Source organism: Pezoporus occidentalis, unplaced genomic scaffold (assembly GCF_034315485.1).
Source record: "Pezoporus occidentalis ecotype Australia unplaced genomic scaffold, CSIRO_AGI_Poc_V1 ctg76, whole genome shotgun sequence".
NCBI classification, from domain to species: domain Eukaryota; kingdom Metazoa; phylum Chordata; class Aves; order Psittaciformes; family Psittacidae; genus Pezoporus; species Pezoporus occidentalis.
The window spans coordinates 2,893,684-2,920,357 of record NW_026916115.1 but is presented as its reverse complement, the minus strand read 5'-3'; the positions used below and the strand labels follow the sequence as shown (position 1 = coordinate 2,920,357).

Below are 26,674 nucleotides of genomic sequence, written 5' to 3'. Positions count from 1 at the left end.
TAATCCTACAAAGGATAAATCCACTTACATTTCTTTCATTTCTCTTTACCACAGAGATAGAAGCACTGCTGGTCACAAACGTAATAAAATGGCTCATCTAACCCTAGCTAGCCCAGGACATTAAAAATAAGATAGAACATCTCAATAAATACATGGAAAACATACTCCTAATGGATAGTTTTCCTTTTAAGCTCACCTTTGAAGAAAGGGTTTCAGGTCATGCTACTGAAAGGTCAACACAAAAACACAGCCTTGAAACTGACAATTGTACTGTTTGAATGTTAACAGAAACCTGTACATATCTTGTTCATTACTTAGAGGCAACGGAGTAACAAGCAAGCAATAGGGGAGGGGAGAAATAATGGACTCAAGATTCAACAGATGATTTGAGTAAGGTTTCAACAGTCAAACCCCAAGCTGTTTCTTTCCCTCTCTCTAATCACTACACTTCTAAATAGCTGTCTTTTGGATAGTTAGCTACCCAAAACCCTTCAGATGTCATTTTGAGACCTTTCAGAGAAACGGTAAGCTTGCTTAAAAGAATCTGAAGCCCGAGCAGATGACAAAACACCACACCAATTGCCTCCAAGTATCAGGGCAAAGAAACAGACAAATGTATCCATGTTTCCACCAGACCTGGGAACCACTCAGCAGGAGAACCAGCTTTCCTTTAGCCAGGTTTCAGACAGACATCTTGCTGTAGCCTGTTTCTTGGATTTTTCCGTTCTTTTAAGATGAGAGACTGACACATTATTCTCCAAAGGCCTCTGACAGTGCAAAAGCAATTTTCTACATAAATCATTGTAATGCTAACACTGCAGTTTACAGACTCATCTTTAAAAGAAAGCCTTTACCACAGCAAGCAGAGAAAAGTTAAGCTCTGACAACTGCTCTGTGTGGGGATAATAAATGGAAAATTTATTCCTTGGTCAATTCTAACAAAAAAAAAAAGCCCCAAAACAAAACCAAAAACAAACAAACAAATAAAAACAACAAAAAAAACCTCAAACCTTAATATATTTGTGAAAACCATGCAAATACTTTGTACTTAAGAGAACCGAGTGCATAACTCCCAACATCTAGTATACTGAGTTACATGTACATTCATATCGCAGATGTACTGAAAGTCCCCCAATGTTAAAGCAAAACTAAGCAATTTGCAATGCCTTGAACATGTTTTCACTGAGCATTCTTCTCTGCTAATCTTTTTCTCAAAGCAAATCTGGGAAGGAATAAAGTACTGAGGGGTCCAAGTTCTGCTTGGGGGCACATTTCTGAGCAATGTAGGGAAGATCTCCCTCACTGGGCTTACGACCATGCTGCCTGCACCTTTCTGTGTAAGCCCGTAAACCCGCGATAGAAATCGCACAGCTTTGGGCACCGGCCCCGCATCGGTCCCCGATCCCCGCCCGCAGTCCTCCACTGCCGGCACGGCAGCCGACGGCTGCCATCGTGCGGACGCTATACGGCCGCCGGAGCGGCGCCAGCCCAGCAAGGCGAGCCCCTGCCAGGCTGGGGAAACCGGGAACTGGGGGTCAGGGCATGGGCTTATCCTCCCTTCCTCCCAAAGGGTGACTGCAGATTTCTCAAGTGAGTATTCCATTAGAGTTTTTATAGTAACAGAGCATGCACAGTATTGTTTGCGGTCTTTTTATTAGTCCTCAAGTCCAGACATTCATAAATATGCTTGTGGCAAGGCACTTAGGAGAGCAGTGCTGCTGCTCAGTTTCAGGTTTTCTCTGGCCTGCTTATATAGTCTTTAATTACACTCCATCCTGTTACCATAAACCCAATTTTATTTCTCTTCTAAATAAATTTCAGGGTTTTGAAGATAAGGAACAGTAGATCTTTTGGAGTCCAGTGTGTGAGCTCCATGTAGGGTAAAAGGAATGCAAATCGAATAGTCTTGTATTTAGTCCATTTGTAACAACAGGGTTGTTTTGTTTTGGTGGGTTTGGTGTGGGGGTTTTTTGTTTTTGTTTTTTTTTTTGGGGGGGGGAGGGGTTGAAATTTTTTTTGGGGGTGTGTTTTTTTTGTTTGTTTGTTTAGTTTTTTCAACAAAAATAAGAACAAGGAAGTCTAACTTCCTGCCAATTCTACTTTTATTCTTAGGTATACTTAAAAACCCTTTAGAGTACTTTCCAAAAAGTATGAGGATTCCTTACTTAACTTTACATTTGCTTTGCATTTAAATTGAGTTTGTCTCAATAGCAACAGCTCAACAGCAAGACTTACTTTTTTTGTCATTTCACCAGCATTTCCTACAGCATGTCTAGGAACACCTTTAGAAATCAGTGCAGAGGACCAAGTAATCAATAAAACTTCACAGCTTTTAAAAAAATGAAAATAAAGCTTTTAAAGCACCCCAATAATTAATTTGGCCCACCCACAGGTACTTAAAGCTGCTCTTTTATTATCTTAAAATGCCATCACCATGACATACACCTCAAAAAAAAAAATCCTTCTGAACTTGAGCCTATTAATTTGGATAAATAACAGTGGTGAACAGAGAAGTATGCTAGCCAACACAATGTATGTAAACTCTTGATTAACAAATTCAGACTTCAAGAGAACTGTTTGGATAGCCAGAAGCTAACAGCAGCACATTCAGTAGCCCCGCTTTACCCAGTCATCAAGGACATACTCAGATATGAACAGTCTTACTCAGCCCACATATTAAAACCCTTAAAAATTTCTTAAATGCTTTTAAAAATAAAAAGTATGAGCAGGGGAGAACATTTAGTGGTAAGCAGAATTATCTTTCAGTTAAAACTGCAGATTCTAGAATTGGCTTGGATGGAGCCCCCACTATCTTCACTTTACGAAGAGTAACACATACTTCTCAAACATGTAATTCACCAAGAATTATAATGCCTTCAAAACAGGAGTGAGATTTACTGCCCTTCCAGCACTTTCTAACCAAATACCAGAAAAATGCTGCTTTTGCAGAATGTCAAGGAGAAGAAAGGGCAAAGGAGCAAAATCCAACCTGTGCTGAAGTTGGTAGCTGAGTAAGTTTGTCTATGTTGCAGTGAGATTCCCATCTGCATTTCATTGCAGCTAGTGTGAACCCAATCAGAGCAGGTTAAATATACGTCAGATCAGTGATTATTGTGTTCTGACCTCTGTGGCTAAGTCAAGACATTATACATTCCTGCTATGTATTGCAGTAGTTAGGCAATCAATGTGGTTTTAAAAGTATGTATTCTGTGCTACACATGCCTCCATTTCTTCACATAAAGCAAATTTCTCAGGGTACGTCAACAAATATTCAAGCTGTTCTGTTACTGTCTGAATGGTCCTTTCGTAAGGCATTAGATCAAGATTCAAAACCCAAGTTCAATTCATTGTGTCACTTTAATGTTTCTTTAAAGACATGAAGCATGGCCACTTTGGATCTCCTGCTCCCCTTGAATATACATACAATATAGAGATACTACTTTTCTCCCTCAGAAGGTTGCATTTAAATTTGTGAAACATGCCTGTAAGAAGCTAACAGAGCCTGCGCATATGCCGTGCTGAAAAGATTTACCAGTTAACATATTGCATCATTTTTTCCACCACAACCACCTCCAAACAAGTTACCACAGACTAATTAAGTGCCCCAGGGTATGTTTCCACAGCTGATGAAACCAGTTTAAGGTTAGGGTTGTTGACAGGTCCCATGTGATCTCTTAAGCCTGATCTCTAAGGAAGCTGGTTCATGGAGCTAAACAAGAAGAAACCAATTCTACTGCAAGACAGTCGATAGCATTTCACGCATTAAGTGTCTAAACTGGTCCACAGGAAGCTCAGATGAGCTTCAGCAGCAGCACACAGGACATGACCACCCAGTATGGCAAGGGATACATAGCTGTTGTTGGCAAAAACTGAGCTGTCACGCTGGCTCTACCACAATCATCCCCCCACTAGTATTTAGCACTGTAAACATAGCTTCTAATGCTCATAAGTCTAAGAATAGCAATTAAAAACTGCTGAATTTTTTAGTATTTGCCATTACAATTGGATCTACCAACAATATCTAAAAATACCACAGAACCTTAAAACTACCAACACCAAGCAAGACTGACGCATCCTAAACTGCTAGAACTGCATCACAACACAACTATACTAACATACAGAGGACTGTCCATACAATACACTTTGTGCTTTATTACAACAGCTGGAGATACTAAATGGCACCTCAAAGGTTCTGAATTCAGCCTTGATCAACACCAATGGGAATAAAAGGTACTACTACTGTACTTGAGTGCCTTCACAGATCAAAGGTGATCAACAAATCTGCAAAAATGCTTTTGGGAAACAAAGTGTTATGTATGTACACACCATAACTTGTTGAATACAGGTTATTAACTCAGCCTCAGGGCAGCCTGTATCAGCATGACACACACCATCAGAGCCACATTGTATCTTACCTGGATACTATGCTAGAACCATTGTAGAGGTCACTGGCATAAGACAGTGTGGCCAGAGGTCGGACAGAGTTGTAGCGCGTGAACTTGGAGAGACACTCCTGAAACTCATCCAGCTGGCTTGTGGTTCTGCTGTCATCTAGGGACAAGCAGCAGCATCAGGGAGGACAGAAACAAAGAAGATAAACTCAGCAGCAAACAAACGAAAAAAAGGAAATAAATCAAGATGTAGTCTTCACGTAACACTATCTCTACTTGTTGACTGCGGTCAAAACCATGTTTGCTCTCACCTTTAGCATTCCCTGAAGGCAGCATGATTTTTCAGAGCACAAATTAAAGTCTTCCTACTGCAATGTTGGGTGAACTTACTGTGCTGAGAATCCGCCTAGAGATTACAAAATGCAGCTTTCCTGGTAAGCTCATTTATTTTATTCAAATTCAGAGCCCATGAGCCACATAGCTATTAACAGGAAAAAATCTTTACGCATATCAAAATACACTATGTGTATATAAAACGTCTAATTTTTTATGGAGGTGAAAATATATTCCTTTCCCTATACTTCTGTTACAATATGCCTACATTTGATGTCAGTTACATTCAAAATACTTTTACTAAAACATACTTCTCTTGTTACTCCAAAAGCAACAGAGCTAAGGGAGTTGTTTCCGGTCTGGAGAAGGAAGACAAGCATGAAACTACAAGACTCTCTTTACTGTAAATTTTGTGAAAATTATGACCTTCAGCAGACAAGGTGAAACTGAGCCAGCTTGAATAGTGATAAATATTCTGCGGGAAACTGAATAGCTTACTACAAAAGTTAAAACCAAATTGCAGTGTAGATAAAGTCATTCCTTGTTTTCCTCAGAAGTCCCAACTTTTCTCAGTATAAACAGAATTTAATGGTTTATTTAAACCATTTTAAAATTATTATAGTGACGCCACATGGGGAAGTCAGGGATCCCCCTAAGATCACGGATCTGAAGTCAAGCATTGGGTAGAGCCTTCAGGCTTTGTAATAACCCCCAGAACTTGCAGCAATGTTTCCTGTCCTCCTCTAATGCTCCCACCCTCACTTCATCATTTTTGCACCAGTGAAATGTACGGAAAACTGCAGTTATTGCTGTTCTCCCAGCACTAACACAGAGGACCTTGGTTTACAGGTAGTGCACACCTCATCTCCTCTTAAACTACAGCATCCACTGCAGCAGCATAGAAACCACACATACAACTCACACAGCTGAGATAAAATTCCACCCACCAGGTAAGTTATTCTTAATCCACTTCCTTATTAGCAGCATAAGGAAATGACAAAAAATTCCCCTATTATAAAGTTTTGGAAATATAGAGGCGAAAAAAATGAAGAAGTTGATCTATAAAGGCAAAATAGATCTGTGATTTCTTGTGGAAAAACAGAATAATCACTTTTTGCACCCTGGTAATTCCTTCCCATGAGAAATCATGTGTCTCTACACTTGTAAGGCACTCTGAAGTGTCCCTTTTATGCTACTTAATGTTTGCTCATACAAAGGAACAGTGAAGGCCAGTAATTAGCACGTTTAAGGGTAAAGACGTATGTTACCCTTGTTAGACATATCAAAAGGGGCAAAATGAACAAAGTGCTACTCAAAATGAGAATCATCAGCACCTGAGCACTACAGGAAACAGCTCAAAAAAAAAAAAAGCACACCAGTCAGTGTATTTCAAAGATGGTTTTCTCTTTCAACACCATGATAGCAACAAATAACTGCTACTCCTTCATTTCCCCATTTCGGGATCAAGCACACAGTCCTCCTATTATTTATTCTATATCTGTGCCTGGAAAACAATGTTATTTCTCAAGGCATTTTCCTGTCAAAGTGCAAGGCCATTTCATAACTAAAGAATTATATTTTGTCTCCATTCCCTACTAGAACAGTCATAGGAACTTCATGTGAAAAGCTTTAAATCAACATCAAATCCTATTTAAATTAAATGTAAAATGTGTCAAAAAGTAGGACTGACTTAAGAGAAGAAAGCTTAATCAAGTATCACAGGTTATCCCTGATTTAGGAAATAACCTGCATTTGCAAATCCTCTGCTCTTGGTGCAGCTGACACATATGAATACACAAAAACAGTTTCACTGCATTTATATTTACAGTTCCAATTATGAAGATAGATGTCTTTTACAAGGGAATGCTGGGAAGAACCCCATTTGTTATCCTTGCTTAATAAGTATTATTTTAACATAAACAATTATGCATCACCAAAATAGCACAGCATGAAAACATCTCAGTATAAAGTACTGTATTCTATAAAGCATTTGCTGGCACTTCAAAGGAAGCTGGCTGGTCACATCCAACCAGCTTCTCCAATCTTGGAGCTACTGCAGCACCCTCCCAACATGCTGCGTTCCTTCTTAAAATCATTTTAATGTGCATGATGAGAACTGAGCCAGTCAGTGCTCTGAAGCAGGTAGTAGATGCAGACATATCTAAAAGCAAGCTCCCCTAAAACACACTGCAGCCTTTAAGGCCAACTTTTTTATAATAATAATAATAAAAAAAAAACAATTCCCCCCCCCCCCCCCAAATTAAACAAAAACACAGCCAAACAAGACTCACATGAAAACCCAAGGCTCACTTTTATTTATTTATTTTAAAGTGAATAAAACAAGCTAAATTTATAGAGAAAAGAATAAAATAAAATCAGGGAATTCTACCCTAGCTCTCTCACTGTTCTATGTGTCCTGGAAGGTTGATCCTTGGCTTGCAAGGCTAGAAGCACAGATACTCTACTGCAGCAAAATCTGCCTGATTCCCCCTTGTCCTTGATGGGTTTCTTCCACCCACTGAGGGCTGGCTGCTCTTTGCTCCTCGCTCTCCACATTGGCTGGAACTCCATGCTGCAAATATCCTGCCTGTCACAGCCCTTTGCCTAAAGCTTTTTTCCCAAAGCTCATTTCTTCCCCACAGGGGCCACAGAGCAACCCTCCTCACCCTCAAGAGATATATTAATTTGACCCAGTTGTTTCTTAAGAAAATCCTGCCATGTAATTAAGAACCATCCATCCACTAGGTAACAATGACTCTAGCTGCTGTCACACTGTTACTCAATTATGAATGAGACAAACCAGGCAATTGTGAAAACAGCTTCTAATTCCACAAAACAAGCCTTAAATCTAAGGTGTGTCCCATGGGACCACAATGCTAATGCACACTCAGCTTTTATATTCCAAGTCATTTGTTAACCAAGACTCAATCTAGACAACATAGAGAACAACCTTCAAGTGTCCTTTGGCATGCTAAATACAGGATAATGTACCAATTTATGTTCCTATCTCTGTATTATTCCAATAGCAATCTTTTTTAACTGCTGTGTTTACACCACAATAGAAAGACAAACCCAACCGCTGCTTTCAAACATTTGCATCCTCAGAATGAGCATCAATGAAACAGTTTCTTGTGGGTTATGCCCTCCACAGTACAGGAGGTCAAAGCAAAACATGTCCCTCTGAAGTGACAGGATTAAATTTTCTAAATTTAGCAACTTCAAAGACGGGTTAAGAGAAGCAAGACTGGAGGATTTGAGTAACACATAAATATGTATAGCAACATTCCCATGCATACAAGAGAAAGCTGCTCTTTCAAAAGCAAGTCATTTCTGAGGACTGGGTACTGTAAGAGGTAACTGATGTCAGAAGTTGAACACATGCAAGAGGAACTCACCTGAGACACGTGTCATCCTGGTGGAAAAATAGCACTGCTCTAGGTCCTCAAAATGAGCTGTGAGACGCTTGCGCCTCGAGGCTAGTGTGCTGTTATACCATGGCTGCTTTTTGGTCTGAATGGAGGAGAGAGAACACTTCAGAAAGGTAAAGCCAGGCCTAGGTTTCATTTCAATAGATTTTACTAAATTATAAGCAATTTATACATTATATGTGAAGTGTAAAATGACAATAAATTAAGATCTTGCCATATCAACAGTTATTCTTACGGTCCTATGTTGCACCCTTTAACTTGACAAACAAGAGCTGCTTTTAGACAGTTCTTGTTTCTTGAACTTTTGCAAATTTACTGCTTCTGGCCTTACATGCAAGACACAGCAGCAACGCCTGGGGAGTCACATCTTGCGTTTATACAATTAGACATCAGAGGCCAAAGATACCAGGCTTTCAGCTTCATAAATCAGACTGTACAACAAATACTGCCTAGATCCCTATCAGACAGCTCATTAAAAAGAGATTTTTTTTTTTTTAAACAGCTACTGAATTCTTCCGAAGCAACTCAGAACTCTCCACATAAAGCTAAGCCAGTAAGGATAGAAGCAGAACACACCATGAAGTTCAAAGGCTAATTGAAAAGAAGTCCATGAAACTTATCTGTAAAGCCATTTTCCAACCTACTCCAGCAGTGAGAGGTAGAAATAAAGGACTGAAACTACAAGCAAACCAGAAAATAGAGTACTTCTTGTTTTAATCACTAGTAAGGAAAAGAAACAAATTCCTCTATTACAAGAATCATGAGGAGTACCTTACTTTATATTTAAGAAGCATCATATATTGCATGCTCAAAGCTAATGAGGAAATTTTGAAAGATGAAGGAGATGGTGGTTCTCAAATGGATAACAGCCCTGACCCCATATAAGGCCTGTAATGCCACTCAGTGGCATAATCAAAATTCACTCTGTGTACACTCCCCCTCAATCCACACAGAACAGACTGCCCTCACTACAGCCACCAAGCAATTCAACAAGAACAAACTAAGCTTACAGTCCTCTCAAATTCTGCTTATACCTTTACAAACAGTAGCTAACATTTTAGGGGAAAAAACAAACCCCAGGCAATGAAACCTGCAGATGCCGCTTCCTGCATGAGGCCCTTGGCTATACACTGACATCATGACTTACACTTGCACACTGACAGCACCTATGGTCTATGCAGCATGTTTCATCTCAAAACCAATTCCAATTTCAACATACAACTAGAATGCTGGACTCCTACATCAACACCTTTTAACCACAATGTTCTAAAATTTCACTGCTTTAAGAAATGCTTAAATGAACACTTTTATAGCACCTTCCTATTAATTTTTGTACCAGCCTACAAAGGGTCCAGCATCTCTCATCACATCAGGAGTGATTAGGGTTCAAGACAACTTTGAGCATCCCTTGCAGTCACTTCAGTCTCAAGACAATCCACCTGCAACATGATGAGCAATATGATCCAAGCTTGAGTCTGATCAGCAGATATGCCCAATCCACATCAAGATGGAATCAATCATGGTAAGTATTTGCCTGCTGTGTGATTACCTGCTGGGTCTCCAGAGAAAGATACCCCCTGTCTCAAGCTGGCACATGGCAACCCAGCTGTGCTAGGAATCAGTCTGCAATAGCCCATTGTCATCATATTCTCCGCAGCTAAGCATTTTAAACTGCTCATGTTTTATCAAAACATACATTCAGTTTCTATGGCTCCTGCTCCCTTGCTACTTGTTAAGCAATGCTGGGAAACAGGAAGAGAAAAAAAAAAAAAGGGAAAAAGAGAGAAAACATACCCAAGCAATTTTTATTCAACTGCTAAAATGACTACGGTTGTCCTAGTTGAGGACATTAGTTCAGACTGCTCTGTTATCCAGACTGATTTTACTGTCTGAACTTTATCAGGTGCTCTAAAGAGTTCAACAACAACTGAATGACCAGAAAGTCTAGACTGATTGTTTTGTGTGCCTACCAGCAGCACAGCTATGTTATTAATTTTGTCTTTGAAACGGAAAGGTACAAGACAAATAGTGTCACTGGAAAACAAACACCCTGTACCATATCAGAGTCCTGAACATAAAATCTCCACCCACATTTTACCTGCCCTCTGAAGTAAGGTAGTTCTTTGTTCAAGCAAAAACCTCCCAAGACCACAGCAGCAGGAACAAGCACTTTCCCCACAAACTAGTAGATATAATTTTCTAATTACCAATTAGTTACACAGCTGCAAACACCAAAACCTACATGCACACATATATGCATATCAGCCCAAAATTCAGGCGTTTCTTTCTTTACATCAGCTACTCCATCAAATAAGACCCAAAACTATTTCTACATGTTAATTTACCCTTTTGACTGCCTTTAAATTTACTAATTTGATACTGCTGTGTGCCATGGATGGTCCACCACCACCAGAGAGCACCAAAAGCACCAGCTGGCACATAACCAACAGTGCAGGCGTCCAAATCAAAACTGTTCATTCTTTTTGAAACTGAGCTGTATATCAGTGACATCTTCCCAGCCCGGATGAATCACTCTGAGCTTCAAAACTACACCAGTGCTGTTTGGTATTCGGCAGGCTCTGCGATCAGTTGGTTTGGAGGCTGCCTGCCAGACAGCTTCACTGTATATACAACTTTTTACCTTCTATGTGAATTCATAATAGTTTGTAAAGCACTAGTGAGGACAAACTACAAAATGAGTGCATATTTGGAGAATGAGTGTTTCTTTTTTTTTTGAAGTTCAAGTTGGATCCAAAGCTATTTAACTCAGTGCAAAGAGTCAGGGATTTACCTTCCTTCCCAAAAGCTGCCCACTTGGGAAAAGAGCTGGAGAAAAAAAAGTTAGAAGGAAATATTCCCAAAGCTGGAAGAGGGGATTTAAGTTGGATGTCGGAACATATTACAACAGATTTCTTCGATGGCATCAGTGTAGACATAATCATGCACAGTCATTCCTTCAGCTGTAGTCTTGGCTTCAGTTTGCCCAATATAACCAGTTAAAAGCCTTTGCAAGAGCTGAGTTGACCATTACCCTGCAGATTTGTGCCTAACCTCCACGTTCACTCTCTCAGCCCCCTGTGCACAGACACATATATTACCTTACCTGAGAACTGCCACTGAAGCCTGGAGGCTGGCTATACTCCGTGGAGTCAATAATACTACTGCAAAACCAAAAGAAATAGTCTGTTTAAATCACTGTACAACCATCCTTTATATTTTTTAAGCCTGTTTTCTATTTCCCCTTTATATCCTGCAGCATACTTGCCTTTGAAAACCATTTTACAGACAGGGAACTCAAGGTTACTTTTTTGTTTGGGGGTTTGGGAGAGATATTTTAATTCAGGAATCTCCTAGAGCAGAATGCTGCCACACACAGTTATGTGTAGTGCAATCTAATAATTCCTAAATAGGATGCAAAAGCATATCTTTTGTATTAAATATGCTGGATAAGACATTCTGAAAAATAACATATTACCATTGCTTTTCAGTTCCTTTAAAAAAGTTTAATGCCATGGCATATGAAACAGCACTGTGAAAAGCTAGAGGAAGCATCTTAAAACAAGCACTAGTATTCCAGACATCTCTGAAGACACACAAAGGACACAAGTAATGAAATACAGAAATTAACTAAAGAAATACAGACAGACAGGATTTCCTTTATTAGAAAATTCTACACCATCTAGAGGTACATAGTGTCTATAATGACACGACACACCTTAAATCACTGTGTCTCAAAACATAGCACATGTATGCAATTCAAGAGATTTAACTTTAAAAACTGCAAAAGGATCTACTGCTACAAGCAGAAGACAAGTGGTTCGGTATTCTTGCATATATGTGCAAAATCAGCTCTCACAATAAGACTCCAGAGCCAGATTACGCACCCTTATCAATCGAATTTAATATACTTTTAGGACAAATGAAGGTTAGTACACAAGAACACCACTTTATGCAGAACGTATTACAAACATCACCATGATTTATTTCTAAAAGTCTTTGTAATTTACTTGCTACTTCTGTGTTGTTTGGCTTGGACAGGAAGAAACTATTTGGGTTTGTTCTCAGTCTTACTTATGAGATAACCTTAGATTTAAGCATTGCTTGGGAAAGCTGAAGGTTTCCTTAAAAAGCTGGTAGAACACTGCTACAGGTCCTGGTTTTGTAAAAGATAATTGTACCTACTGATGTTTAGTTAACTGCTACCAGAACTGATGCTTACACCTGACATTCTTGGTCATGAAACACATGGTTTGACTGAAATGCTGGTCAGAGCGCCTGTAAATCTAGAAGGATGAAAAAATGTTACTACCACTGAAATATTTCCCTGAGCATTTTAAAGCTCCCCTGGAAGTGGAGGGAAGTAGAAACAGAAGATGAGAGATTATTTTTAAAAATCTCATCAGTGGTTAACTTGTAGGATGTGATTGATAGAGCTTCTGTTACAGGCAAGACAAAAGCTGCAAATCGAGAAAATCTGAGGAATAAAAATCATTATTTGCTGCGAGCTACTGCAAGGGAGAAAACAGCAGAGCTGTTTCAGGCATGGCCAGGGACAATGAACTTTAATTTAGAATGTGGCCACAAGAAATAATGAAACACATACAGCAGATCCTGCTAGGAACAGCATGAATAACATGCTCAGCTGGAAAGCAATGAAAAAGTACTCTACTTCAAGACAGGTACAGCGGCAATTAACAGCAAAACACACAAACTTATAGCGTGTGGTCTCATTTTGCTGCAGGTTCTCTGGTGATGTAAAGCCTTTGAGAATGCAGACATGGCCTCCCTAACCAGAATACAAATTCAAAGTAATTTCTCTGAGGTGACAGTAGCCGAGTTGACTGCCACATGCATGAATGTTTTCCCTTTTAAAAACAGGCAGCAAATAATCAGAAAATTACAAAAGTGCCCTCTAAATTCTTTGTAAAAAGCTGCAATATTAGGTTCAATTGGAAATTCAGCTACATTAACACAACATTTAAAAATCTTCAACAATACAGCAACCTGCAGACTATAAACCTCATTGGTTGTACCCTTACAGGGCTGGGCGGTAGTAATAATAACAATAAATGGAGGGGAAGGAGATCAGGATTTCGATAACTGAATTAGAGTTACCAAGCAACTAATTCTTACATCAGAATCTTTCCCCAGAAACTCCTATTACAGTGACAGTTCATTATTGCTGTTACTCCTGCACATCTGCTCACCAAGAAGTTGCTTATTTGTATCTCCTGCTTGCACTACTTACTGGTAGCAAAAATAGCACATGCGCCTGTTCAGAAAAAGCCTACACAGAACTATTTGTTCTTTTCCCTTACTCTTCCCCTCTTGTCCTCTATTAGCATACAAACCCAGCAAACTGCAACACTGTAAACAAATGCTGTGCTATTACCCAATGCAATATTTCACCATACCCTGTACAAGTATAACAGAAAACACATGTCTCTTGAAGCCAAGAATGTATTGAACATGATAGGCATGCTTGTTTTTCTTCTAAAGAACTTCTGAAGGAAGATGGGGGAGATATAGCGATTTCACATTTTGAAGATGTTAAGAGTATGTGTGGGGAAATGCTACAAACAATGAAAAGAAACAGAATTAATGAAGCAAGCCTGTGATTTAGAGGAAGTAGATGAATAAGGGCAAGTCACCAGAGACCAGATAAAACTGAATTCCAAAGAAATCTATTTTCTTGAACTTTCAAAGGCTAAAGAGATTTTCTTCATCTCAGCACAGGTCTGTGATAACCTTTTGCTATAAGACACATAAGTAAAATTTTATACAATTTTATTTAATTAGCAGGGTGTTATAACAAGTTATATTCCGATTTAAACATACCATTTTAATTCATTGACAAATAAAATGGTCTCTGCAAGTTTAGTAACATTTTAACATGGAAGTAAAACCATGACAAAACTACATCTGTATTTCATTCTTAGCAGTTCACTGCATTTCTGAAGTGCACTTTGGAGATTAAATATTACAGTAGAGCTGAAAAAAAATCTGCATATTTTAAAGCTCCTCTTCACTGTTTTGCAGCATTCTTTCCAAGGAGGAATCAAAGTCGCAATTTTTGATACACTCTCCAAAACTTAATGTTGAAAAGAAAATGAATTTCACGGGGTAGACCCTTCTGGAGGAGTTTTCTGGTAATTCAAAGCAATGCAATTACTTGAATTACACAAAAATCCTGCCAGGATAAGGCAGCGAAAGAAGTTAAGAGTCCAGTAACAACTGACGCCTGTTCAAACACTTCCTTCACAATAATTTTATCTTTAAGCACTTAAGACTACTTCTCAATGCAGGAATGGCACTCGGAAACAGAAAAGGGGTCTTTCTCAAGCCAAGAGAAAAAGGCAACCCCTGGAAAATCCCTAAATATCCTACTATATCACACCCCTGGCATGTTGTACCAGAGGAAAACCCCAGAAGTTCAAGACCTAGCTGAGATGGAGCCAGACAAGTGTTAAGATGATCAGGCAGGAAATAGAGCCTATGGTCCTTGCACCTGCCTTGGTCTAACTAGCCACTATCTCCCAGCAGACCTCAAACAAATCACAAATCCAAAAGACAAAATATTTTGGACACTATGTTACACCTTCAAAATCCAGAACTGAGAATATTTCATGTCCAAGGGTTAATGAAACAGGCATAAAGTAACACGAAATCCTCAGTAGACTGAAAACAGTGTAGGTTTTGCACAGATTTGTTTCTCCCAACTCTTTTCACCAAAATTCTTGGGCCTAAAGCATTATTCCAGCCAATAAAGTTCCTGGGGAGCTTGTTTGTTAGTTTGGCCCAAGTAATAGAGATACCTTTCTACTCATAAATACAATCTTCTGTTAAAAAAAAAAAAAAGAAAAAGGAAAGGTTTCTAGGCCTGAAGGTGTTTAACATGTAACAAATTCAGCCCAACCAGCACTCAAGCTTTCCCCAAGCACCAGTACCATGAAGCAAACAACAAGCAATCTATTTAATAGCCAATAACCAGGAAACTAATAGAACCTGACAAGAAACTCATCAGTTTCACAAAATTGCTTCTTGGCAAGACAGCAATAACCCACACCAAAAAACACACCTGCACCCAAAAAAATTAAACAGTGAATTGCTGAATAACAAACACTATTCCTGTCCTTTCCCTCAGGGCTGTATTTCTTTCTTCACAGAAATACGAGAGATTGCAGTCTTGGTGTTCAGAAATAGCATCTTGAGAGAAATCCCAGCCAGTATTGCTAGGCTCCTTACCAAAGTATCTAAATCTCTGTAGTGGAAGAAATCTGACCATTTTCTCTTACTTTTGGGCTATCAGGTTAGAGCTGCTAACTGCAGAGAAGGTAACAGTATAATTTTGTCACAGAAGTCAACAGCTTAGAGAACTCTACTAAGAGGCAGGAAAGAAGATCACTTAATAATACAACTTAACCCTGTGAAAATTAAGACCTTTCCTAGGCTGAGAACTGCGTAATGTTCAGAAAAGGTAGCATGTATTTAACAGTAACATTTCTTCCCATAGAGCAAAGACTTACGATCCAAGTTACCTAATCCATGCTACATTTATAACCATGTGGTTTAGAAGAGACTTTGTCCAGACTCAGATGACTTTTTCTTCACTGCTTTGTTCACAGCAAGTTTATACGATCAAAAACAGAACAAGAAAATATTGTACAACATTCAGAAAATAGTTCTGCTTGTGCTTTGGGCATGGCACAGAGAGGACTAGCAAGTACAGTGCAACATGTACAGCTTGCAATCCAAGCTCTGAGTTGCAAGCTCCATACCTGTGTGAAGGTGAGGGAGCCTCAAACTGCGGCACCGTACTGTCCTCACTGACTGGCGAGTACAAGCCACTCATCTCCTGAAACAGAAAGTCATGTTACAGCAAAGCTGACAGAACATGAATAGTAGGCACTGTCTTATATTCAGTATTCTCATGATTTTTGTTTTTCCAAGCAGATGACTGACTGTATCTACTTTTATTCAGCACTCACCTAGAAGTCTTTACTGTAGCTGAAGAAACATTGGGGTTTTATCCCCCCACTTCTCATTCCAACCACATTTCAGAAATCTTACAAATACAGTGCTTTTTGCCCCAAAAGAGGCAGTTCTGGATCTTATACTCAAAAAAAAAAAAATAATCAATTATTTGAGTCACCATCCAGTTGTCTCTAATCCAGCACCTCCCTTAACCATGGCAGAACAAGCAAGCTGTAACTACATTTTTGAGACATGTGAAAATGTATCTAATAGCCTGCGCAGCTGGAAAGTAAGGCTGGGTATAGGTCATGGCAAGAGCAGCTACAAGATGACAGGACAAAGGTGGTATCATGGATGATACCAGACTTAAAAGAAGATCTATCAGTCTTCCGTGAGGCAAGTGCAAAAGAAATAAACTTTGTACATAAACTTGGCTTTGCACTGCCAGACTAAATCACTGTTGTGTACCCTGTATGAGACTACCTTTCATCTGTTTGAGAAATGGAAGCTATGCAGGATGCTGCAGCTCATTAGCTGGGGGAGGGGGGGGGGGCGAAACTGTTCCAAGACATTACTGGTGCTTTTCAAATTCCCACGAGGTGCCCATTAGGTTTTAGGTAGAAAGCAGGATATTTGTGACAAGACAGGTCCCAGGCTTTAAAGGTCAGAACCAAGGTCACTATCACACACCAGAAACATACCCCAGGTGCAGTCCATTGAAGTGCATGATTAAAAAGCATAAAAGCAGACAGCTAGATATTCTTTGAGGGATCCCACAGCTTCAGAGGTAACTTCTCTTAGACCTGAAGACCTATTTTACCAGTCTCAAGGAAACATGCCAAGATGTATTTTTCTCCTCAAGAGCTGAGAAATATTTAGGGAAATAGGTCTGAAAAATGCTGTTATCTACCAAGATACAACTGGCATAGCTATCAGCTAAAGGGAAGATCCTGCAGTTGTCAGTTCTATTGGTATTTTGATAATTCATCAGCAGGCAAATAAATTGGAAGTGAAGAAATCTAAGAGGCTTTTGGGCAGCAGTTGGGAGATTCTGCTGACTGCTTGAGACAAGTGAGAAGAGAGAACCAGACCTCCAAACTGATACCAAGAAGCTTTAAAGGAACGCTATTTTCAGAGGTGGCAGTTTGATGCACTCCAAACATCAGTTTCCTACTCCTAAATCAAAACACTAGAATGATTAAAGGACCAAGGAGGAATTTAGACTCAGTAAGGACAGAAGAACAGAGCTGATGGGTTTACAATGATGGCCGCATGTAAAGAGTTGTGGTCAGTGGCTCAATGTCCAGCTGGAGACCAGTAATGAGAGGTGTCCCTCAGAGATTGGTATTGGGACTGGTCTTGCTCAACATCTCTGTCGCTGACATGGACAGTGGGATTGAGTGCACCCTCAGCAAGTTTGCCGATGACACCAAGCTGTGTGGTTCGCTTGATACCCTGGAGGGAAGGAATGCCATCCAGAGGGACCTTGACACGCTTGTGCGGTGGGCTGATGCCAACCTCATGAAGTTTAACCATGCCAAGTGCAAGGTCCTACACCTGGGTCAGAGCAGTCCCAGGCACAGCTACAGGTTGGGCAGAGAAGAGATTCAGAGCAGCCCTGAGGAGAAGGACTTGGGGGTGTTGCTCGATGAGAAAACGAACATGAGCCGGCTGCAGTGTGCGCTCGCAGTCCAGAAAGCCAACCGTATCCTGGGCTGCATCAAAAGGAGCGTGACCAGCAGGTCAAAGCAGGGGATCCTGCCCCTCTACTCTGCTCTCATGAGAACTCACTTGGAGTACTGTGTACAGTTCTGGTGTCCTCAACATGAAAAGGACATGGAACTGTTAGAACAAGTCCAGAGGAGGGCCACGAGAATGATCAGGGGACTGGAGCACCTCCCATATGAAGACAGACTGAGAAAGTTGGGGCTGTTCAGCCTGGAGAAGAGAAGGCTGCATGGAGACCTCACAGCAGCCTTCCAGTATCTGAAGGGGGGCTATAAGGGTGTTGGGGAGGGACTCTTCATTAGGGACTGTAGTGACAGGACATGGGAGAATGGGTTCAAACTTAAACCAGGTGAACCAGTTGTGAATGCTCCATCCCTGGTGGTGCTCAAGGCCAGGTTGGACAGAGCCTTGGGTGACATGGTTTAGTGTGAGATGTATCTGCCCATGGCAGGGGGGTTGGAACTAGATGGTCTTAAGGTCCTTTCCAACCCTAACTAGCCTAGGATTCTGCAAATACTTGGAGAATAATTCTTAGCAAAAAATCTAAAGAAATCCCCATCATTAAGGGATTAAGATAATTGTATGTGGAGGTAGGAGTCTGATTCTGGTTTGACAGGCAGCATGAACTGCTTCTGCTCCTACCCAGTCTCTGCATTATGGCTTTCTTGTGCACTCCCGATATCTCTCCATTTTAAGAATGGCATGCTGCTAAGACTTAAGCAGCCTGTGCAAATATACGGAACAATGAAACATACAAAAATCGTAAGTTATGGTCAGTATACTAGCTGTTCATTTCTATTACTCTAAAATACTACCAACACAAAGAAATTGAAAAATACAATTATGTAAGAGCGAGGTTTCAACAAAACTCCCTCTTACCAACCTGCAGCTTGCACACATCAACTAAATGAACAAATTAAAGAACGTCATCTGTTCATTTTCCCATTACTGCCTCAAATGCCATAAATTTAATACAGCAGCTCCACAGCAAGGCAGACAGCTTGATGAAAATGAAAAAATGCCGGAGTCAGAGCAATGTCTGGGCACCTCACCTCTACTCGTTTAATATCTTCTTCCAGAACACTTAACTCCTTCTGGATCTGCTCCAGTTGCTGTGGATAAGAGAACAGAAGCCTCAATCAATCTGCACTGCACCACTACCAAGATAAATTACAGTCTTTTCAGAGATGCACCTGAACTATCTCAACTAGCATGCTATACAATTCAAAAGTCACTAGGTAAGAAGCTCATATGCATAGATTAACAGAAACGTACACATAAGCCACATTCAAGACAGAGTTGTTATTCTAAAACAATGCAAACCAAGAACATGAGGTACTTTGTTATCAATCACAGAGACCCGCACCATTCAAACTAATACTGTTAAACTCCTCTAACATCTTTCATGCAAGTTAATTATAACTGGTTCACAAACACTGAACATAAAAAAACCACCGTGAAAGACAGGGATCATTTCACCCTTCAATAAAACACAAAATGTTTTGCTAAAAGGTATTAAGGATATTTCTTTTGCTAGCAGTTAACCTGCCACTTGACAATTTAAACTTACTGATAATATCTTTTTATTGGCCAAAAGCCCCCCATTATGACGATCAGGAGATCTGCTCCTGGCAGCAAACAAGCACCACGTGGTGTTTCCTTCATAGGTGTGATACTTACCTCAGATTACATGAGAAACTCCAGTCTAGCTAACTTCAGGCTAGCCCTGAAAGGGCCAGAAGGGCACTTCCCGCCTCACCAGCCAACATCCCCTTTCCCTTCTTTGTGTTACATGTAATATTTTTCAGGTTTTTCAATCACTTTTCAGCCAACCTGGCTTCTCTAATCTCTAGTAGCTGTGAAGCTACAGGCTTGACAGTTGTTTTTCCATAAGCAAGAGCATCATTTACTTACCAGCTCTAATTCCCACTCTCATTCAGCAGAAATATCCCATCCAAACCCCCACACAGCCTGTACCCAGCCTTGCAAGACTCAAACACATGCACTTCTGTAGTTGAGTTCAAAGTCTGGACTTAGACAGGCAAAACTCTGCTCCAGTGCAAGCCTGGTTCACTAATACACACAAGCCTAATGAAAATATTGAGAACTGGCAGTCCACCTGACTCTCCTCAACTCACAGTAAAAAAAAAAATCTACAGACAGCTAGCACTATGGCCTATACCTACAAGCTGTTAGCAAGTCCACTGAAAGCTTATTAAGCACAACACTCCATAATGGCCAGGAAAGTTTGTCATTTTGAATTTACCAAGGAATATCAAACTGCCCTAAACCAAAGTTACTAGCATTGCAAGACATTATTCTTAGTATTATATATTCCCACAAATATTTGGCAAGCTACTCCCAAAGACTTATTCAAGTGCTTAAGTTTGATCCTTTAAGCAGCAGAAAGTTTTCTTAAACAAAACCAACTTAAAACCCCACTATTGATAAGCATTACAAATATCTGTGTGCTCTGCATTAGATAATCCACCATTTTAATTTGTCCTTTCAACTTTAACAAAAAAGCTCCTGAAGACAAAGTAAGGACTGCTGGGTCCACACCTATTCCTAAAATGTCCTCTTCTTTGGAATGAGGTGATATTGTATTTATACCCTTATCTCTCTACTCTGAATGTTTCAGTTTGTATTTGAGTCACAGAGTGCACAAGTTTAATGGTTTAAAACTAGACTGCCACAGATCATTTACAAACCACTACAGCATAACAGATAATTCCATTTTCACATGCAAAACTTACAGCAAGAATAGCAGGTGGTGCTACAACTCCAAGATTAGTGGTAAAGTTAAGTGACACTTACACAGCACGGGCGCTGCCTGAACTCAGTTCTAGCAGACAAATACCATTAGTCCCCCACTTTCATAAATCCCATTTAAAAAGTAGTTACAAAACCACTCAGAAGTTCCAAAGTTACAGCAAGCAAATCAGTTATTCTACAATGGAGTGGCTCACAGCCAAACTGGACAACTAAAAAATAACTGACAGTTGCTGCCACCACATCAACAGGAGACCTTTAGAGACCTTTTCTGCTGGCCAGCTTTTGTTAACTATTGCACAGAGCCAGAAGTACAAGATTTCGGGCTTTCATTACTAATTCTTTCTTCTAACTACATTAAGGCAAGCAATTTGAACCTATCATAAAGTTACCCAAAAAACAACAAGTCTAAAAACTGGCAAGTGTGTTTCATGTTTATTTCAGGAAGAGTCTTCTCAAACCATCAGCACCAAAAGAGTCTCCACACTGAGACTTTTTTTTTTTCTTGTGGTAGGTTGGCTCAATTGTTCCATGGTTTAGCTTTAATCTACCAAAGATCTTAAATCAGCCCACATTCATTCCAATTAAACTTTGAAAAATGAGGCTACTCATTTATAATCACCAGCCATTGAGGGACATTTCAGGAAAGCTAACTGAATTATAGTCCTTGCAGTATATCCAGATTGATGGGCCCTTAATTTGATTTTCACTATGTTGGGCACAAAAACAAGCCAAGCCTGTCCCGGTGATGGGCAGAATCAGGCCTGTCAAACTTCAGATTAAGTCAGCAAAACCACTTAGAATGAACACTGAAATGTATGCTAAAACATACGCATATACTATAAAAACTCTCTTCTCAGAGAGAGATGCTTTCCCAGAACTAAAAAGGACAACGTGGACACAGAGAAGGCTTTAATTCAGCAGCTAAACCTCATCATTTAACTCCACTGAATGAACCTTCTGGTCCACATTATACACAAACACATACATACAGAAGAACCTCGAAATAGTCAATGTTTCTTATAAGTTCTGGAAAGAGAATTCCAGACATTCAAGTCAAGAAGCTACCACACTAGGAAACGCAGGCTTTCATATCGTTTTTTTTAGGTAACCTTTCAGATGCAAACCCCTTTCACACCCACAAGGTAGTTCCCCCAAAACCCTCTAGTTTAAGTCTTAAGCTATCTTAGAAGGGCATACAAAGAGTTCTTCAAAGGCAATTCTGTGACGGATTATGTGGCTGAAGGGAAATCCCCTCGTCAGAGCTGCTCAGAGACAGAGATACTCTGCCATAATACTGAATTTCCACGTAAGGCTCTTGGGGTAGAAATACTAGTTTCAACTTACATAATGCTAAACACCAGGTCACAGTCAGTTTGATTTCAGTTGGCTCTCTACTAAAAAGCATAGCCGGGCACAACACTGAGGTTTCATCCTTGGGCTTCCTGTTTTTTCTGGACTGTAGCCCCTCAGCAGTGGCTTCATCCTTTGTGTTTGCACAGCAGAATGAACAGTCCTGACTGGGTCTCCTGGTGCCAGGTCTAAACATTTGCAACAAACTAAAAGCTCAGCAGAGCCTCCCGGTGCCACAGATACAGCCTACAAAAATGCATGAGAGACAGAGTCACATACCCTTGACAACTATGTTCACAGTTCTAGATAAAGCACAAGCAAAGAACAGAAGTTATTTTCTACAGAAACACCATAAAATCACCAACACCATTCCACCAAGAAGCTTAAACAAAGCACCTGGATCCAAACCCCTCATGCATTCACCACAATATAAACCATACGTCAAGATAAAACAGATGAGAGTCTTACCAGAGGGAGCATCTTTTTTCCTCTGGGCACACACAGCCATTGCACCAACAAGGACAAGGTAAAAAGTACCATCTGTCCAACTAAGGAAGATAAATCAGGTCATCTCTGTAGATAACCCCTTCATTCTATCCCACAACTTCAGCCATCCAATGTGATCTATTCCTGTTTCTTGTTCTTCCATCAACTATGGAAGAAACAAACACTAACAAGCTTTAGTGTCAACTTCAGTATAAACAGTGAATTCTCTCCTAAAGGTACCCAGTGAAATTAATTTCTTCCCACAGAACTCAATACCTCAACAACTGTACAGAAAATAAGACCAATTTATCTCTCTGGAAAGCAGCTGGAATTCTTGTCCATCTCTGGGCTTTCCCTCCATTATTGCTTCAGATACAGAGCCTGTCACAGCATACATAACTACGGCAAGAAAGTCATCTTCAGAACTTAGAGATTTTAGCCTTTGAAATTAATTGCAAATCTCACTCAGTCTGACATAATACTTTACTATTATGAAGTCTTTGCACAAGTGGAAAAAGGTGCAAGGTATCTTTCAGTATGAAGAACAGAGCACCTGAGCTTCCCCAAGTTACTTTCATTGGTGAAACATGGCATCTAAGCCTTTTAGACACATAAGCAGCTCATCTACAATACATTTATCTGCCTGGAATACTTCTCCCTAATCAGCATTTCCTCCAAATGGTAAATGTTGCTTCTTAATTAGGGAAGAGCTAACAAAGGTTTGAAAATAACATCCTGGTTGAGTTGTTTAACACACAGAATTCCTAAGGTTAAGAGGAAGGAGATGCCTGGCAGACAAAAAAAAAAACCAAAACAACTCAAACTAAACAAACAAAAAAAAAAACCAAAACCAAAAAATGAAAAAACACCAAAAACCCAACGAACCATACAACCACAACCAAATAACCCCACCAAAACGCCACACCAGCACCACCCCCCCCCCCAAGGAAAAAACAACCAAAGACAACCCCCCCAAAAAAACCACTTTCATATCTTTAATTTCCCTCTTCACTTAAACTGAGTTTGGGTTGCAGGAGTAATGCTTTGAAGGCTTACTGGTAGGGTATGATAGAAAAGCATCACAAGAAAAAAATCTGGGGCAGGGACCAAAGCTGTCTAAACATTTAGATGAAACCTGAAGGCAAGTAATCTATCACTAAACATGCTACTTAGCTCCTGCTACTCAGTTGCCCCATCTTCCTCTTTGGAAAGACCTTCTCCACTGTAGTAAGGAGAATCACCTATTACAGAATGATGTTTATATGATTAGCTTGCTGCTCATAAATTAGTTGTATCCTTGACTTATTATCACTGCAGTGAGAACTCATGTCTCTCACTGAATTGCTTAGAAATGCAAACAGATTTTAAATACCATTTTTTTTTAAGTGCAGTTCATAGGAAAAATATTACTATAGCTATAAAATGAACCTCAGCAGTCCTGGAATGTAATCAAGACTGTATGACAACATAAGAGCACAACCGAGTTCTAGTTCTGTCACCTCCTCCTGCTTATTCGTTGATTCATCCATGTGTGCATGTGCAGAACAGTAAGACTTGACAGGAGAAGTGATTAACACAAGGTAATGACACCCCTGCTTTTAATTCCCTGCAATTATCCCACAGTAACTAATAACTCCTCTTATTTTTAGTATTTAACATGCTCACAATATGGAGTAAGTGAAGACAGCTGGATAGATACAAGCATTTAGGATGAAAAAGAACAATGATGGTTCTGAAGTGCTGAGCAGGCATTCAGGGCCACAAGCCTGAGACATTTCAGGATTACTTCTCTGTCCCACGATATTTAACAGCTGAACATAGTCCCCCTGTGCATTAATGACTTAATGTAGCATTATTTAAAAGCCCAGAAAACATTAAAAGTGACATGAATGCATCTAGGGAACATCATCTCTATGTTGTACAACTTCATCTGTGATACTACTCTGCGCTCAGTATTCTTCAGTAAGCAGTGGTGCTACTTCACAGAAAGAGCAAACACTTCATCAGGTAGCCGAGCTAACCATGTTTTAGGATAAATTCTATATACAATAGATACAGTGGTGTATAACTTAATTTCTTAACACTCAAATCCTGATAAGACAATTAGTAAGGCCTTGTTTTAAAGCAATGAATATAAAACTAAGGAGAATTTTTTTGTATTAACTGGTGTTATTGGCCCTCTCACAAGCTGTTCAAGATGAAAGAATGTGACCATTTAAAAGCTAACAAAGTTAAACTTGCAAAAGTATTTACGTAACACAGCTAACAGCATTAAAACTCCAGCATGAAAATATGAATTTTCCCCTGAAAATAAGAAAACTGGAAACAAAAACCCAAACCAACCAAACAAAAATAAAACCACAAACAAAACCAAGAACCAACACCACCCAAAGTCAATTATTTCATTACTGAACTTCACCTTCCAGACTCCTTGGATCCTTGATTTCAACAGAAAAGATCACTGGGTCAAAGAAAGTGGAGAATGTGTGTTCAATTAACTGCGCACACATATGGAAAGGCACACAGCCACCCTAAGTTCACCTTAGAGACAACCAATGACTCTGTATGTTCAATGTATTTCTCCCCTCCAAAACTATGTTATTTTGTTGAAAAAATATTTTCAAGCTTTAGCCATTTGTTTTCAATCTTTTTCAAAGGAAGATGATATTTTTTTCATTACTAGTGTCAAGGATTTGTTTATCACATTGCCATAGGTAAAAACCCTCAAACAAACAAAAATACCCTGAAAAACACACACACAAAATAAATCCAAACTCACAACTTTAAAAAAAAAAAAAAAGACTTGCAAATACCTTTGCAAAAAAAAAAACAAAACCATGCAGTGAACTTCAGCTTGAAAGGTCAATGTTTGGAAAGTTATGAACACATCAAAACAGGATTTCTAATAGAAAATTCTACAGGTGCTGAACCACACATTTATCTTCTTGAGAAATTATGGAAAGACAAGAAAGAGGTATTTGTCAAAATACTTGAGCACTATTCTGAATTCTTAAGTCCACAAAGATAAGGTTTTCTTCTACATAAAACCCCTCCAATGAGCTCTGAAGTCACCATTTCATGAAGGCAGATTAAAAAACACCACAGAACTTGCAAGTAAAGCAAGGAAGCGTTGCAGGTGGTTAACCATTCGCTTTGAACACGTTACACAAGTACATTAACTCTGAGACAATACTTGCATTAACTAATTAAGTAGAACGGTAGAATAGTTAGGGTTGGAAAGGACCTTAAGAGCTAGGTGCAATCCCCCTGCCATGGGCAGGGACACCTCACACTAAACCATCTCACCCAAGGCCTCGTCCAGCCTGGTCTTGAACACTGCCAGGGATGGAGCATTCACAGCTTCCTTGGGCATGACATTCCAGTGCCTCACCACCCTTACAGTAAAGAACTTCTTCCTTACATCCAATCTAAACCTCCCTTAAGTTTTAACCCATTACCCCTTGTCCTGTCACTACAGTCCTTAATGAAGAGTCCCTCCCCAGCATCCCTACAGGCCCCCTTCAGATATTGGAAGGCTGCTGTGAGGTCTCCACGCAGCCTTCTCTTCTCCAGGCTGAACAGCCCCAACTTCCTCAGCCTGTCTTCATACGGGAGGTGCTCCAGTCCCCTGATCATCCTTGTGGCCCTCCTCCAGATTTGTTCTGACAGTTCTATATCCTTTTTATGTTGAGGACACCAGAACTGCACACAGTACTCCAGGTGAGGTCTCACAAGAGCAGAGCAGAGGGGGAGGATCACCAAAAAAAAAAAAATTCTTAAAAGAGCCTTAAAAGTACCTAGCCTCTATGTAAAAGACTATGTTTTCAGTATGTAACAACTTTTCAAAGTAGTAAATTGAATAATTTGCAGTAAATTAAATATTCAAAGAGGCATATCAAGAAACAAAACTACCAGGAAGTATTGCATTATTTTCAACATTTAAGGCAAAAATTTGAAACAAACACTCTCAGTCATACACAAAAAAAGCTTTTTATTTATTAAGAATGGAATGTTGACATGCTGGAGGGAAGCAATGCCATCCAGAGGGACCTTGACATGCTTGAGAGGTGGGCCATGCCAACCTCATGAAGTTCGACAAGGTCAAGTGCAATGTCCTGCATTTCAGGCAGGGCAATCCCAAGCACAACTATAGGCTGGGCAGAGGTTGGATTGAGAGCAGTCCTGAGCAGCACTTGGGGGTGCTGGCTG

At 39.9% G+C, this 26,674-nt stretch overlaps 1 protein-coding gene across 4 annotated transcripts in view; it reads right to left on the bottom strand.

Annotated features, from left to right (window-relative positions):
* COP1 (COP1 E3 ubiquitin ligase) overlaps positions 1–26,674 on the bottom strand; it is a 135,041-nt gene that overhangs the window by 90,668 nt on the left and 17,699 nt on the right. For all 4 annotated transcript variants that reach the window (XM_062602221.1, XM_062602222.1, XM_062602223.1 and 1 more), the window contains 5 exons: positions 18,907–18,966; positions 15,931–16,007; positions 11,256–11,313; positions 8,120–8,234; positions 4,416–4,551 (listed from right to left, as the gene is read on the bottom strand). In XM_062602221.1, the coding sequence (XP_062458205.1) occupies positions 4,416–4,551; positions 8,120–8,234; positions 11,256–11,313; positions 15,931–16,007; positions 18,907–18,966 (446 nt within the window). The remainder of the gene's footprint in view (positions 1–4,415; positions 4,552–8,119; positions 8,235–11,255; positions 11,314–15,930; positions 16,008–18,906; positions 18,967–26,674) is intronic.